At 35.8% G+C, this 14,188-nt stretch overlaps 2 protein-coding genes across 4 annotated transcripts; one reads left to right on the top strand and one right to left on the bottom strand.

Annotated features, from left to right (window-relative positions):
• Positions 1–1,073: 1,073 nt before the first annotated feature.
• On the top strand, positions 1,074–2,857 carry LOC114881043 (putative nuclease HARBI1). Its single transcript, XM_029197651.2, has 3 exons — positions 1,074–1,380; positions 1,490–1,605; positions 2,040–2,857. The coding sequence occupies exons 1-3, from the start codon at positions 1,074–1,076 to the stop codon at positions 2,442–2,444; spliced, it is 828 nt and encodes a 275-aa protein (XP_029053484.2). The 3' UTR covers positions 2,445–2,857.
• On the bottom strand, positions 1,598–6,591 carry LOC123989242. 3 transcript variants are annotated; one of them, XM_046289964.1, is made up of 2 exons: positions 5,770–6,591; positions 1,598–2,012 (listed from the first exon to the last, which is right to left on the bottom strand). In XM_046289964.1, the coding sequence occupies exons 1-2, from the start codon at positions 6,589–6,591 to the stop codon at positions 1,947–1,949; spliced, it is 888 nt and encodes a 295-aa protein (XP_046145920.1). In that variant the 3' UTR covers positions 1,598–1,946. The 3 variants fall into 3 exon arrangements, with proteins under 3 accessions (XP_046145920.1, XP_046145921.1, XP_046145922.1); XM_046289965.1 differs by lacking the exon at positions 1,598–2,012 and adding an exon at positions 5,558–5,647; XM_046289966.1 differs by lacking the exon at positions 1,598–2,012 and having other exon boundaries at positions 5,789–5,872; positions 6,139–6,591.
• Positions 6,592–14,188: the final 7,597 nt, after the last annotated feature.

Consider the following 14,188-nt stretch of genomic DNA (forward strand, 5'->3'; position numbering starts at 1 on the left):
GAGGGGTAGGTCAGCCTTGTGTCGTCTTCCGATAAGACAGAAATAGTTCAAGGTCATGGGGGGTGGTGTATCATATTTCTGCTGATGGTGTCAAATTACTGCGGGGTCTGGGGATCATAGGGCGGGGGTTGTCATAAGGTGGGTATTTCTGCTGAGGGGGTGGTTATATGACTGGGGAGTTGTGATAGGGTGGGTATTTCTGCTGAGGGGGGTGGTTATAGGGCGGGGGTTGTCATAGGGTGGGTATTTCTGCAGAGGGGGTGGTTATAGGGCGGGGGTTGTCATAGGGCGGGTATTTCTGCTGGGGTGGTTACGGGTGGGGGAGGGATGGTGGTTGTCGGGGAGGGGGGGGTTCATATTTCTGCTGACGGCGGTGTCAAATTTCAGTTCAAGGTCATGGGGTGGGGAGAGGGGTGGATGTTGTCGGGGTGGGGGGTCTCATATATCTGCTGACGGTGTCAAATTACTGCTGAGTCAGCAAAATTGTTATATGCGGATTCTAAATCACTGGCGTCAACAAAAATGCTGACGGTGTCAAATTACTGCTGAGTCAGCAAAAAAAATGCTGACGCCAGTGATTTAGAATCCGCATAGAACAACTACTTGCTCAGCCTCAACTGGCTGACATGAACCGCCAGTGAGTATTTGGATAACTGTATTGACAACTTCGGTTTAGTAAATTAACTTCTTTATTACTATAATGGACTTTTAATCTTACATTTCTGCTCGCTAGACGTTTCGGAGCAGAGTGTTACTCCGATTTTTCGGACGGGCGCTTTTATTGCCTCGCTGGCCGGTTGGGGAGGAGGTGTGATCTCTCTAGCGTGCTCGGTAATTGGTCTTATGTTTGACATGTGTTTTCAAATCCGCATGGATCATCGGCCGCACGTGCTTGAGGGATCAAATTACGTCCGGATCACATTTCACCTAAGACGAGCTGTTCGGTTACAGAAAAAAACCTACAGAAAAAAAACTTAATACATGATTGGCCTAACCAGTTTGGCCGTTACGCCGTAACAGGGTAGTTTGACCTGTACATACCAAGATTTCTCGCCAGTTTAGTTTCAAACACCATGCCGTGCAGACATGAACGTGTAGCAGCAGCAATAATGCTATTATTAAATAAAAAGAAAAAAAGATCTGTTTGGGTCCGACAATGGATTTCGAGACGATCTGAATTCGGTTGTTTTCATAATTTGTTAAGAGAACTTCAAATAGAAGACGCGCAACAATATTTTAATTTAATTCGCATGACTGCTGTGGATTTGGAAATTTTATTACAAAAAGTGGGTCACCTAATTAAAAAAGAAGACACTCGGATGCGAGATTCAATATCCCCGAAGGAAAGACTCATCTTAACGTTAAGATTTTTAGCATCTAGTAAGTACATATTTAATTGTATTTATTTCTTTATTCAATTGACATACACACGTTCAAGAAGTCTCGTTTCGCGTACTTATCAGTCAATATACATAATTATTTTTTTTAGGAGAATCATATCATTCATTGATGTATCTACTCAGAATTCCTGTCTGCACCATATCTAAAATTATTCCGGAAGTATGCAACGCTTTGTACGATACACTACATGAGGAATATTTAAAGGTAAGGAAAGAGAAAGTTTTTATTTAAGTAAAAATGAACATGTTTTAAAAAAGTCACTATAAAAAATGTTTATTCTAATTGATACAAGATAGTCGCGTCTAAAGCTTGTGGTGACGAACCGGAGGAGAAGGATGTTGTCGAAGATGTAGAGGAATCCTCTTCATCCTGTACATCTACGATTGCTCGCTGAACAATTTTTCTCAGTTTTTTTTACTTTCTATGTTGGTAAAATTTTTTAGCACTGAGGCAACATAATCGCCGAATACTTGACTCCGAAAGAATTTTCGTGCACCTACGCAAAATATCATCGCCTTTCCTCTTTTTTGCTACACGAGGTGGCCTCAACAATTCATTTTCAGGAATTTCTCCTGAAACTTCATTTCCGGTGGAAGCGTTGAAGAATTTTCCTGTAACAATAATAATCTTTATTTTAGGTCCCAACTACTCAATCGCAATGGATGCATATTGCGAAAATGTATGAAGAAAAATGGAATTTTCCTCATTGCCTTGGTATACTAGACGGGAAACATATTGTTTTTAAGGCACCGGCTAATAGTGGGAGTTATTACTTTAATTATAACGGATCCCATAGCATCGTGCTAATGATAGTGGCAGACCCATCTTACAAAATTACTTATATGAATGTTGGATGCAATGGCAGAATTTCTGATGGAGGTGTTTTTTTACAAAGCTCACTATTCTCAGCTTTAGAAAATAATACTTTAGACCTTCCACCATATTCACCTTTACCGGGGAGGTCCATGCCAGTTCCATATGTGTTCATAGCTGACGATTCATTTGCAATAAAACCTTACTTAATGAAACCATTTCATTTTTAAAAATCAATCTGCACCTAACAGGGTTTACAATTACCGTTTATCAAGAGCAAGATGAATGGTGGAAAGTGTTTTTGGGATACTTGCTGACAGGTTTCGTATATTTAGGAAGCCGATGGAATTGAATCCACAGAAAACTAAGTTGATTACGATGGCTGCTTGTTCATTGCACAATTTTATATTATCTGCAAATGACGTCACACGGATGCGATATATTGAAGGGGGTTCGAATATGAACGAAATGGAAGATCTGCCTTCACAAAACCTCATTAATTTACAAAGAGACCAAAATAACAGACCAGGAACAGAAGCGATGAGAATTCGTGAGGAATTTAAAGAGTATTTTGTTTCGCCACAAGGCGAAGTACAATGGCAGTACCAATATATGTAGAATATTTAAATTATAAAAATATGTAACTATATGTAATAATATAGAAAAATATACAAAAAAATTAATTTCATCGGGAAATCGGGAAATTTGTAAACGTTATATCTTGAAAACTAATTAAAATCGAATGTACAGGGTGTAAAAAAATTAAATGTCACGACCTATATGGGGTGATTCTACACCTCTGGATCGGTGGAGATCTGTCAAAGAAAGCGACCGCAAAATTGACCTTGACTCCTAATTTCAAGGTCAAACTTTTTTATTGGCTTATCGTGGTCATCGAAGGGATAAAAAGTCTGAAAGGAACCATGTGCCGGAAATCAACCCTTCTCCTAGAAAAAAGCCGTCAAATTTTCCATATACGTTAATGCATTAAACGTTGAGTCGCCCGGTACCCCTCTCCAGTGATCTTGGCGCGTCAGTCTCGTGTATCGCTCGAATTTCATGGTATAGGACAATTCTTGAATTTCAATCACAATGTCAGCATATAGGAAGGGTAAATTCTAAGAGAGCATATTTAAAAAGACAAAATAACTATTGCGTTTAAATGAAAATAAAAATTTCTCCCTCTTCTGAGATTACACCATCTCTAGCTATTTCCCCCGTTGCTATTATGAGGTCTATGTTTGATGGATTATAAGGCCATGCTCCCGTTCTAGAGGTGGTTTCTGTGTTTAGGATTATCATATTCTTTTCTTCTATTGCAAGTTGCAGGGAGATACCCTCTGCTGAATCTGCGGTACAGTTCCATTCTTTATTCGGGGCATTTAGATCCCCAATATTAATGTTGGAATGTTGTTTCTCACGTTTTTTAAAAGGTTTCTCCAATCTGATATATTGACTTTAGTAGTCGGGCTTCTGTATACAATTACTATGTCTGATTCTTTGTTAATTGCAATGTTTTTAATCGTTATTGCTATCGTTTCTGTGTGTCCATTATTGATTTTCCAGATACATGTTCTTCTTATAGAGTTTATGTTTTTGTTGATTACTATTGCAACACCTCCTCCATTTGGGTTGGGTTTTTTGTCTTGTCTATACCATATGTATCCCGAAATATAAGGATCTTCATCTTTTTCTTTGAACCACGTTTCAGTTATACAGAAAATATCATAATCTGTTACTTTATTTTTAAGATCAGTTATTTTGTTGTGGATGCTACGTGCATTCCATAAACCTAGTTTCATTTGGTTATTCATAATTCGTGAATTGGATGAATTGACGGTATTTAAATGTCCGTAGTTAAATGATTCAGTTAAAGTTATAAGTTTGTTTAGGGAGTTACCACTCCTCCTGCACCTCGGTTATTTGTTCTGTCTCACTCGATAAGGCTCTTACCATAAGGCTTGTGCCCAATGTTTTTCCTTCTTGTTGTTGCAGTTCGTTTATGTTTAAGAGCGAACTTACCACACCCCCGAGGTGCTCTGTTGGTGTAGATCCTTATCCGTTGTGGGAGTGCCAGGGCGGCTTTCTTTTTCCGTTGAAAAGCTTGCGCCTATCATGTTTTTCTTCGCATCTTCATCTCTTTGTTTCCTCAATCTTTCTTGATTGTCTCTTTTATGAATTGTTCTTCTCATTTTGTCTGTCAGTTGTAATTCAAAATTTTCCTTTTGACGAGTTACCCAGTCTTCATTATCCGGGGGCGGATTGAAGACTCTTCTATATTTTCTTTTAACAAGGAAGTCTTCCAACTTATTTTCTAAGTTTTTGTCGCGTATAAGTGATATCAGCTCGTTTAGTAATTCATCATCATTCCTCTTCCTTAGTTGGTCTACCAATCTTCTGTTATTATATCGCTCTAGATAGCTTTCTCTTTTGATGCCTTTCTCCTCTTCGTATAAAGCGCCAAATTCATATACCCTATTTCCAGTTGACTCATCATGGTTCCATTCAGTTGCCAGTGTCGCAAATCTATTTTGGGTTTTTCCTATTTGGTTATAAGAGATTTTAGTCAAATTTTCATTTTTGTTGCGTTCCTCCATTCTTCCTCTTCTATATCTGTTTCCATTTTTTACGGTTAACCAGGGGTTGTCTTTTTCATTGAGATTTCTCTCCTCCGGTACTCTTTGGTTCTCCCATCTCTCTCTATGTTTTGTATACTTTAACGCGGAAAAGTTTTTATCCCAGTCTTGATCATAGTAATCTTGGTTCATTCTGAGGTGTTCCATTCCTTTTTCTCTCACCCATTGTTTCCTTGCTAGGCTATAGTTCAGGTTCTTATATGCCATAATTTTTTTGATTTGTACTTCTCTTTGGTAAAGGTTGCATTCTCTGCCCATGGCGTGGTGATTCTCGCCACAATTGATGCATTTAGGGATTTTATTGCATTCTCCATGCTCTTGTTCACCACAGTTTCTGCATCTTTTGAAATGATTTTTACAGATCGATTGGGTGTGGCCGAATCTATAACATTTGTAGCACTGTTTGATTGCCTCTATAAAAGGTTCCACTCGTAACCAAACGTGTCCATATCCTATTAGTAGTCTAGTAGGTAATGAATCTCCTTCAAAAGTTATCAGAATAGATTTGCCTTCTATCCATTGTGGTTTACCATCCACAAAGCGTCTCTTTTTCAATCTTTGCATTGTAAATTTCGATAAGCTGCCCTTCCAGTTCCTTTATTGAGTCATCCCAATCACGTATCACACCTTTTCTTATAAGCTTACATCTAGGAATGTGCACAGAATATCCCTTATCGTGCTTTATATTTTGGTAAATCATATGGTTTGTCGCTCCTCTATTATTGTAAGTTACTTCTGCCTTGTTGAAGCCAACCATTTTAATTTCTTGAGGTTTGTCTCCTTCTTGTGTCACGTACCTGTATATCTTAATTAAGTTAGATTTTTTGGATTTTTTGGTGTTGTCTTTATTCATTACAATAGTTATAGTGTACTCATTACTTTTAAGATCTGAATCGTATGTGTTAATTGGCTTACCCACCTCTAACTCGAAAGAGGAGTTGTAGTATAAATTCGCTTCACTGTTTCTTCCACTTATAGATGGATCGCTTCCCTGAATATTATCTATTTGTCCTGCGTAATTCCTGTGGATAGAAGTTTGTTTTATTAGAGTGTTCGTATGACTAATATCTTTCCTCGCCTTTGTGTTAATATTGTCAGAACTTATTATAGAGTTTTCTCCTGTTTGCTTGTTTCTACTTTTTTCAGGAATGATTAGTTGGATTTGGTTTGCTCCTGTTAGTTTTTGGTCCACAAGTATCACGGGTTTATGGGGGTTATAACTATCTTTTCTGTTTATAGATTCAGTTAAATTTTGTACTAGTTCTATTTTCCTTTTTTTAGTACTTACAGGTAGTCCTTTATAAGTCTTATTCTCTTCTTCAAGCTTTCTCTTCTTTAAACTGAATTTTTCACTTTTATCTTTTGCGTCGTATTCTCTATATGCCTTCGTTAATCCAATATGTCTGCTAATATCCATTACATGTGGCGTCGTTTTCCCCCACTCTGTTCCTTGTTCCTTTTTTGGCGCAATAATTCTCGGCTCATCCATAGTGCCCTCTATCCTGACTGTGTTGTTCTCATCAAAATCAAAATCCCTATCTCCTTTGGTTTCTATTTCTAGTTTTTTACTATCACTATTCATTTTTATTAATTCCTCTTCGTCCTCCTCTAGATATTCGACATTTCCCAAGAACCAGTCTTCTGTTTTTTTATCCTTAGTCTTTTTCCTATCTTCCCTATTTTCGTGCTCCATTTTTCCTAAATCATTATCTATCAGTTGATTATCTTTATCTGTATCCATCCTCCCGCCATATTGGCAGGAGATTGAGTTCCCCTCCTCCACCTCACCAGCTTCACCGGGGAGTTCCTTAATAAAGATTTTTCTCCTCTTTTTTGATTACTACAAATTGTATTATTACCTTTTTTTCAACCTTAGTTGTAGTTTGTCTCCTTCCACCTCCTGTTAGGATTACACCACCAATATTTCACTTGCTATTTTAGAAATATTTTCGCAGATTTATTCCGACACAATTATTCGTGCCGATCACAACGCCCTCTTTTCAGCCACAGCACAAATTCACGTCCTCTTGTGAGCAAAGGCATGTCGTCTTGTTGAATCTGTTGTCACTGACACTAGGGTGTGTCGGGTCATGCACACAGTACCGTATCAAGTGCAACAAACATACCCAACAAAAAGTATAATAATTTTAATATGAAAATATAATTCGTGTTTTAGTACGCATTATTTCTGTTTTATTTTAGCTGAAGCTGCTCAAAAGTGCATAGGATCCTGAAATACCCGTACAAATGTGTGCGCGGGTGCAAAACCTGCAGCCTCAGGATTTTATTCAGCAGATGGAGTATTCCCGTTAGTTGCTAGGGAAAATTGCGCGGAATTCGTCGTTTTGCAGGTACATTTTGTGGACAGATGAAGCCGTTTTTACAGGACAGGGGTGCTTCAATGCCTGCAATTCGCACATGTGGGACGATGAGAATCTGATTGCGATTTGTACACTAGTAGGACAAGTGCGCTGGTCGATCAACATATGGGCCGGTATTTACGGCGATTTTATCGTTCGGCCGTATTCTACCTAATAAATTAGACGGCCCATTGTGTAAAATGTTTTTAGAACATGTTCTTCCGAATCTTTTGGCAGAAATTCTGTTGGAAATTCAGAGGGAACTGTTTTATCAACATGATGGTGCACTAGCACATTATCCAGCTGACCGAAAATTGTAATTCTGCATTGCAAAAAATTTTTATTTGTTAAAAAGGAAAATAAATATTTTTCTCAAAAATACTAAATAAACAGTTTATAGAAAGTTTGATTATTTATAAATAGTTGCAAATGGATGGTCAATACAATAACCAAAAACAGTGAATGATTTCTTACTTTTTACTTTTCAGTTTTTATTATTCTCGTAATGATAACATTAAATATTCGCTAGAACTATTAAAAAACTATTACATACTACAATATTAGGATAGTCCTCATCACAATGATTATAAAAATCTTTAAAATAGTTATTTTCACGATTTATGCATAGGCCTACTTTCTATTTTCACAGAAAAAGTAAGTTCTATTCTTGTAATTTGTTCGTTTACAACAAAGGGGGTGTTTGATATTCAAAAATATCGGTAGCTGATCAATTTTTTCTGAAGTCTGTCATTTTGATGCATCTAAATATAAAGTACAAAATTTATGCCGAGAGCGTTGCCTGATTTTGGCTATTATAATAACCAAGTTTTAAATATAACCTATTAATTTTTTTATTGCTAAAAGAAAAAGTTTCACCATTAAAAATATCTTAATTAATATCTGAGCAATTATATTCAACGGTTTTTACCTTCGAAAATATCAAATTCCGTTTTTAAATAGCCGAAAAAGTAATGAAAATATAAGTTGTATTTCTTTTACACTGAATCGCTTCAAATAATGAATTAGATAATATAATTAAATAATTGCTTCACTGGTCAAATACAGTAAGCGGGTTATGCTGCGAATGTCCGCACCCATTTAGATGAAGCCTTTCAGAACAGGTAAATTGACCGCGGTGGTCCTGTTGCGTGGCCTCTACGATATCCGGACATAAATCCGCTGGATTTCTTCTTTTGCGGATTTTTAAATGTAAGTTTGCCGATACTGCTTTTAACTCACTTTAAATATATTTATTGACTCCTTTACGTTCATTGACTTACCATTTCGTATTTTTCATTAACTGTTGCAGAACCACGTATACCGCGAAGTAATCTCGTCACTTCAACAACTAATGGTGCGAATACGTACTGCAGTCGCCATTATTAGACCAGTAATGATAAAAAAGTGGAGGAGATCATCGCCAAACGAGCTCTGGCGTGGGTGGTAACAGAAGGGGGGCGCGTGGAGCCTCCTATCAGCATTTGCTCAGTGACTACAGATCCAATAAGACTAGACATGCCTTTGTTTTCAAGGGGTTTTGAATTTGTGCCTTGATTGCCTTGATGCTGATCTACATATACCCAAATTTTATTTTCTATGTCCATTTAATTTGCTCTATTTATCTTCTTAACTTATTGAATAAACTCATTAGAAGGATCAACGTGTTGATTTTATTACACCTGTGTGACTGGCCTATTATTTTACCCTTTCATTATTATTTTATACCTATTGGTGGGCCTCGCAGGGACAACCCTCTCAAATCATTTATTATTTTACCCCCCTTCATGAGACTCAGTTCACCCTTCTCAGTTATTTATTATTTTTCTGTCTTCGTAGGCCTCGCAGATCCCTGCATTCCTTACATCTATGCATCCTTTACATCCCTGCATCCTTTACATCTCTCCATTCCTTACATCTCAGCAACCCAGACATCCCTGCATTGCGTCCCCTGGCAGCAAAAAAAGGAACTATTTTGCAGAAATTTTGGCCTTCTAGCGGCAAAAATGTCAACTAAATTTCAAACATCGAATCAGCGCCCCCTGGCAGTGAAACCAGAAACTAAATTCATCATGATTTTTCGATCTCTAGTGAAGTGCATAAGGAGAAGCAGGGATGTGTGGGATGCAGGAATATAAGTAATACAAGGATGTAAAAGATGCAGACATGTAAGGGATACAGGAATATAAAGGAAGTAGGGATGTAAAGGATGCAGGGATATAAGGCTTTTAAATAAATAAATAACTCAGAAATGAAATTGGGTAAGTTAAATAATAACTCTGTTGCTTTTTTAAAATGATTTATTTACCGAGGTGCATGGAGTGAATACAAGTTTGTCAAACAATTATAATAATAGTTGTTTAGTCTTGTGCTGCTTTTGACTGACTTTTAAAAAATAAGAAATAGAATCTAAGGGAGTGAAAATTGGGTCTTTTTAAATGTCATTCAGCGGTGCGGTAAAACAGGGACTGGTAAAACAAGCACGATTATTATACCGACTGTGCTCTCTGCATGTTTGAGACTCCCTAAGTCATGACCCCTCGAAAATAAAGGCATATCCAGTCCTTTGCATCTGCAGTCATTGTTTTGCATGAAACGATCGACCCCCTTCAGAGCCTATTATTTAAACATGGAAATAACTGCGGCGAATGTCGCTGAAAAGTAAACAAAAATGTTTATTTATCTCACATTAGTTTTATTTCTTAAAAGTGTTTTATTATTTTGCAGCTTTTAATTCGTTTGAACTTTTCTTCGGGGGCCCAAAAACTATGGCCTTTTTGTATCTTTTTGAAGTACAATTTAACGCGTAGAATCTAAAAATCCAAGTTTTAAGGCGCGGCGGAATCCACCGATTCAGAAGTTATACGTGTGTAAAACCGAGCGTTTTTAGCGTATTTGACAGGTTATTTCGACGCTATATTGACTCTTCCCTGCATCCAATCCTTTGCCGGCTGCCAGTTGGACTCTATTCATTGGGTGTGAGTACCATCAGTTTCTATCAAATCCGAGAGGATATTGTTTATAAAAACGGTTTAGGCTGCAATTTATGTAATTCTGTTTTACCGACGGCGACTCTACTTATTGGATAACAACAATTGGCTATAACTCAACATGGCATCGAAATAACCTGTCAAATACGCTAAAAATGCTCAGTTTGACACATGCATAACTTCTGAACTGGTGGATGCCGCGCCTTAAAACTTGGATTTTTAGATTCCACTCGTTAAATACTTCAAGAAGATTAAAAAAAAGCAATAATTTTTGGGCCCCTGAAGAAAAGTTCAGCCTTTAATTCTCTATTGTAGAATCATATTGATATTCCACATCTCAAAATCAGCAAGGTTTGGTTTCACAACAGTTACCATACCCTACTGGACGTTCCTAAATACAGCACCGTTTGCGGAAATCCAAGTAATTATTCAACCAAAGATTCCTAGCATATTGATTGAGGTCGGCACTTCGTCTTCAAGATCCGTTTCTTTTACGTTAACAAATATTTTTTTGAAAAATTATGTTTCAAATAGAAAAGGTTCTTCAAGAGTGAAAAAAGAAGAAAAATTAGGAAATGTACTCTGTATTAAATAAATGTAAAGAAAGAAGAATATTTATGTATACAGAAGTATGTTGTTTACATGGAAAAGCTAACTCTATTAAAATTCTTGAAAATTTTACAGATTTACCCGTGTGGAAGTATTTTCTTAAAATCCTAAGTAATTGCATGTTTAACACCTTCCATACAGTTCTGTGAATCCTATGAAATATTATTGACACTCTATACAGTTTACATTTAGGCTAACTGTTTTTAAATGTACATACATACATCCTTTTTGGATTTGTATGATGGCAGTTTTAACAATACTTCATGTAACATTTATTAAATTTTTAGTAATAATCGAAGATAAGATACACCTCACTTACTTCAATGATTTTGATATATGTTATAAAGGTCAATATCCTGAGTAATTTCACCTATACATATACAGGGTGTATTTTGTAAAATTAGCTACCATTTTTTAGGTATTTCCAAATACCCAAATTATTTTAATTTCCTAGGCATTGTATGTAGTATGTAATACCTAGGCATTATGTAGAATAACAAATGCTATTTAAGCAAAGTATTAAAACAGAGTAATAAAGAGGTTATTATTGAAAAGACGTATAAGGAAAAGATTGAAATACAAAATGTAGGACTCTCTTATTGAGGTATAGGACTTTCTTATTATTAAAAAAAGAAAAAAGAAAATATTATTGGAGTTGTGGAAGTTGATAGAGTATCGATTTTATAATTACGTTTATTCACTTAATATATATATAAGAAAAACAGTAAGATGTCCCTTTTCGGAATCGGATTATTGCACGAACAAACGGGTGAACTGGGCAGTGACGATGCGATTATAAGCGAAGCACCGAGAGAAAAAGGCAACGAAAAATATAGACGCAGTAGATAAGGAAGGTTCCGTTGTGTTAGACCCTAGATAAAGCGTCCGCATTGAAAAACAGCACTTCAGCATCTCTAACAAATATGAACCTACTTGTTGTAACAGGGAAGGAAAGAATTTAATTTAGAATTGCAATTAATTGTCTTTCTCATAAAAAAGTAAAATACGAAAAGAAAGTCAAGAAAAAGTCTTCATTAAAAATACATAGATGAAAAAAGAAATTATCAAATAAAATACAGAACTGTCTTACTGAAAAAATAAGGGTATCTTATACTTTGCCGGTTTGGCTTTTGGCATTGTATATGTGAAACATTTATCGTTTTATACTTTGTCCCAAAACCCAGGTATCCTATATATTGCCTAGGCATTCTATACAATGCCTACTTTTCATACATTGTCAGGCGAGCGTTGTTTTTGTTTGGTAAGTACAATTTACCATAATTTGTCAAACTCTGCATGTAACCACCGTTCAGTTTTATTTTCAACAAATGCACCTTATTTTTGTTTCGGTGGTAACTTTGATCGTCGAATAATTACATTCTTTTATATAATTTCAGAAATGTTCCTAATTTCTAGTACTGGTAATACATTATATTGTTTCATATGAATTGCAATTTGTATTTGTTTATTAATATAGGAATTCGTGAGAAACTCAGACTGCGAGTCCTCTGAAATTTTACTTCTACGATTCCTCTTATCAGTGGTATGAGATAAACATTTGCAAAAGGAAATAATTTATTTTTGATGCGAAATGTTTGTGATCAAAATTAGTATACCAAGTTTCAGAAATACACATTTATCTAATCGAAATTTTCTTTCGTTCAATATCATTAAATAAGTTAATATACTTAATGTTTAATAATATAGAGGATGTGTTCGAATTTTTAAAACAAATTATTGTATTATGTTGCGACAGGATTTTAAATTTCTGGTAATCGCTTCAAAAATTAAAACAATTGCCTTATTCATTTACAGTACAAAATGGGAGAAACTTCGGAAAACCGTCATGCTCCGATTCAGACCAAATTTTGCAAATAAACTCCATTTTGCGCAAGGAAATATCTGTGAAAATAGTTTTTGGCAATTCGAAAAAAAAATTGTTTACCATTCCCTACCTTGTCGACAGAGCGCAGTGTAACGGGCGAACTGTTCCAAACACATAATTCGCACCTTCGAACCCGCGGAATATACATTGCAAACAGCATTTCCATGTAGATAGTATATACATTAAGAGTATTCCATATTACCGCCACCACCAAAAACTAACTCAACCTACTCAGGCTGTATTTCGATGTAGACAATAAGCACGTATACAGGGTGTCCCATTTTAATCAATAAATGCGATCATCTCAAGAACTATTCGTTATTTGAAGAAATGTGTCATGAGAAATTTGCTCTGTTACAAGGGTGACGTATTCCAGCGCCGTTATTTTGTTTGTAAGTGTACGCATGAAGGACACATGAAGGTCATATTTGTTTTTTACAATGGAATCATATAATTTTTTATGCACTATTCGATGCATCTCGGTATTCTGAATAAAAATGTATTGACCTATTTATGTTGAAAAACCATTACTTTAGGAGATATTTAAATTTTAATATTGCGAATAATTAAGTATGTAAGTGTACATTCGCGTAGTATTCCATGAAAAGCAGGCAAATGCGGTTCCGCGTAGCGGTCACCAAAACATGAACAAACATATTGATGTCTCAATCGTAGGTCTCTCAATATCGTACCAGTATCGTTAGGGACAGCAAGCAAAATGTGTGATTAACTGCCTACTGAAATTGTTGACATGATTATGGTGCTTGGAATATGTGACAGTCAGCCGACAAGTATCGAAGACATGAAAGAGAAAATATCTAATGCATTCAAATGTGTCACTCTGGAAATACTTATGAACGTTCAAGCTAATATTAAGCGACTCATTCAAAAATGTATTGATCTGCGCAGTAACGTATTCGAGCATTTGTAGACATGTATTCAATGTTTGCTGTTCGACTGTTTTCAGTTTTTTTTAAATTAAATGTTGTAAGATATAAGGTGTTGCAATTCTATTATTATCATCTTTTACATCCTAAAAACAATAGTTTTTCGACATAAATAGGTCAATACATTTTTATTCAGAATACCGAGATGTATCGAATAATGCATAAATAATTATATAATTCCATTAAAAAAAAAATGACCTTCATGCGTCCTTCAAGCGTACACTTACACACAAAATAGCGACGCTGGATTACGTCCCCCTCAACATAGAATAAGTTTTTTATGAAACATTTTTTCAAATAACGAATATGTAGTTCTTGAAATAATCGTATTTATTGATTAAAATGGGACACCCTGTATACATAAACAGGTAAGGTAGGGAATGACATCAAAATGGTGAAAAATTTTTTTTCGCGTCGCCAAAAACCATTCTCACAGATGTTTCCTCTCCTAAAAAGAAGCTTATTTGCAAAATTTGATCGCAATCAAAGCATGGCAGTTTTCCGAAGAACAGCCATAAAATGATACAACGGTAACAAAAAAGCTGTATAA

This window comes from Osmia bicornis, unplaced genomic scaffold, assembly GCF_907164935.1.
Source record: "Osmia bicornis bicornis unplaced genomic scaffold, iOsmBic2.1, whole genome shotgun sequence".
Lineage (NCBI taxonomy): Eukaryota > Metazoa > Arthropoda > Insecta > Hymenoptera > Megachilidae > Osmia > Osmia bicornis.

Bases quoted from the DNA above. Each gene is read 5' to 3' on its own strand.
- LOC114881043 (XM_029197651.2), top strand. From the start codon at position 1,074: ATGCCGTGCAGACATGAACGTGTAGCAGCAGCAATAATGCTATTATTA. The intron at 1,381-1,489 runs GTAAGTACATAT...TATTTTTTTTAG, and splicing joins GTTAAGATTTTTAGCATCTA to GAGAATCATATCATTCATTG. The intron at 1,606-2,039 runs GTAAGGAAAGAG...TCTTTATTTTAG, and splicing joins TACATGAGGAATATTTAAAG to GTCCCAACTACTCAATCGCA.
- LOC123989242 (XM_046289964.1), bottom strand. From the start codon at position 6,591: ATGGATACAGATAAAGATAATCAACTGATAGATAATGATTTAGGAAAA. The intron at 2,013-5,769 runs GTGGGTAAGCCA...TTATTGTTACAG, and splicing joins ACTCCTCTTTCGAGTTAGAG to GAAAATTCTTCAACGCTTCC.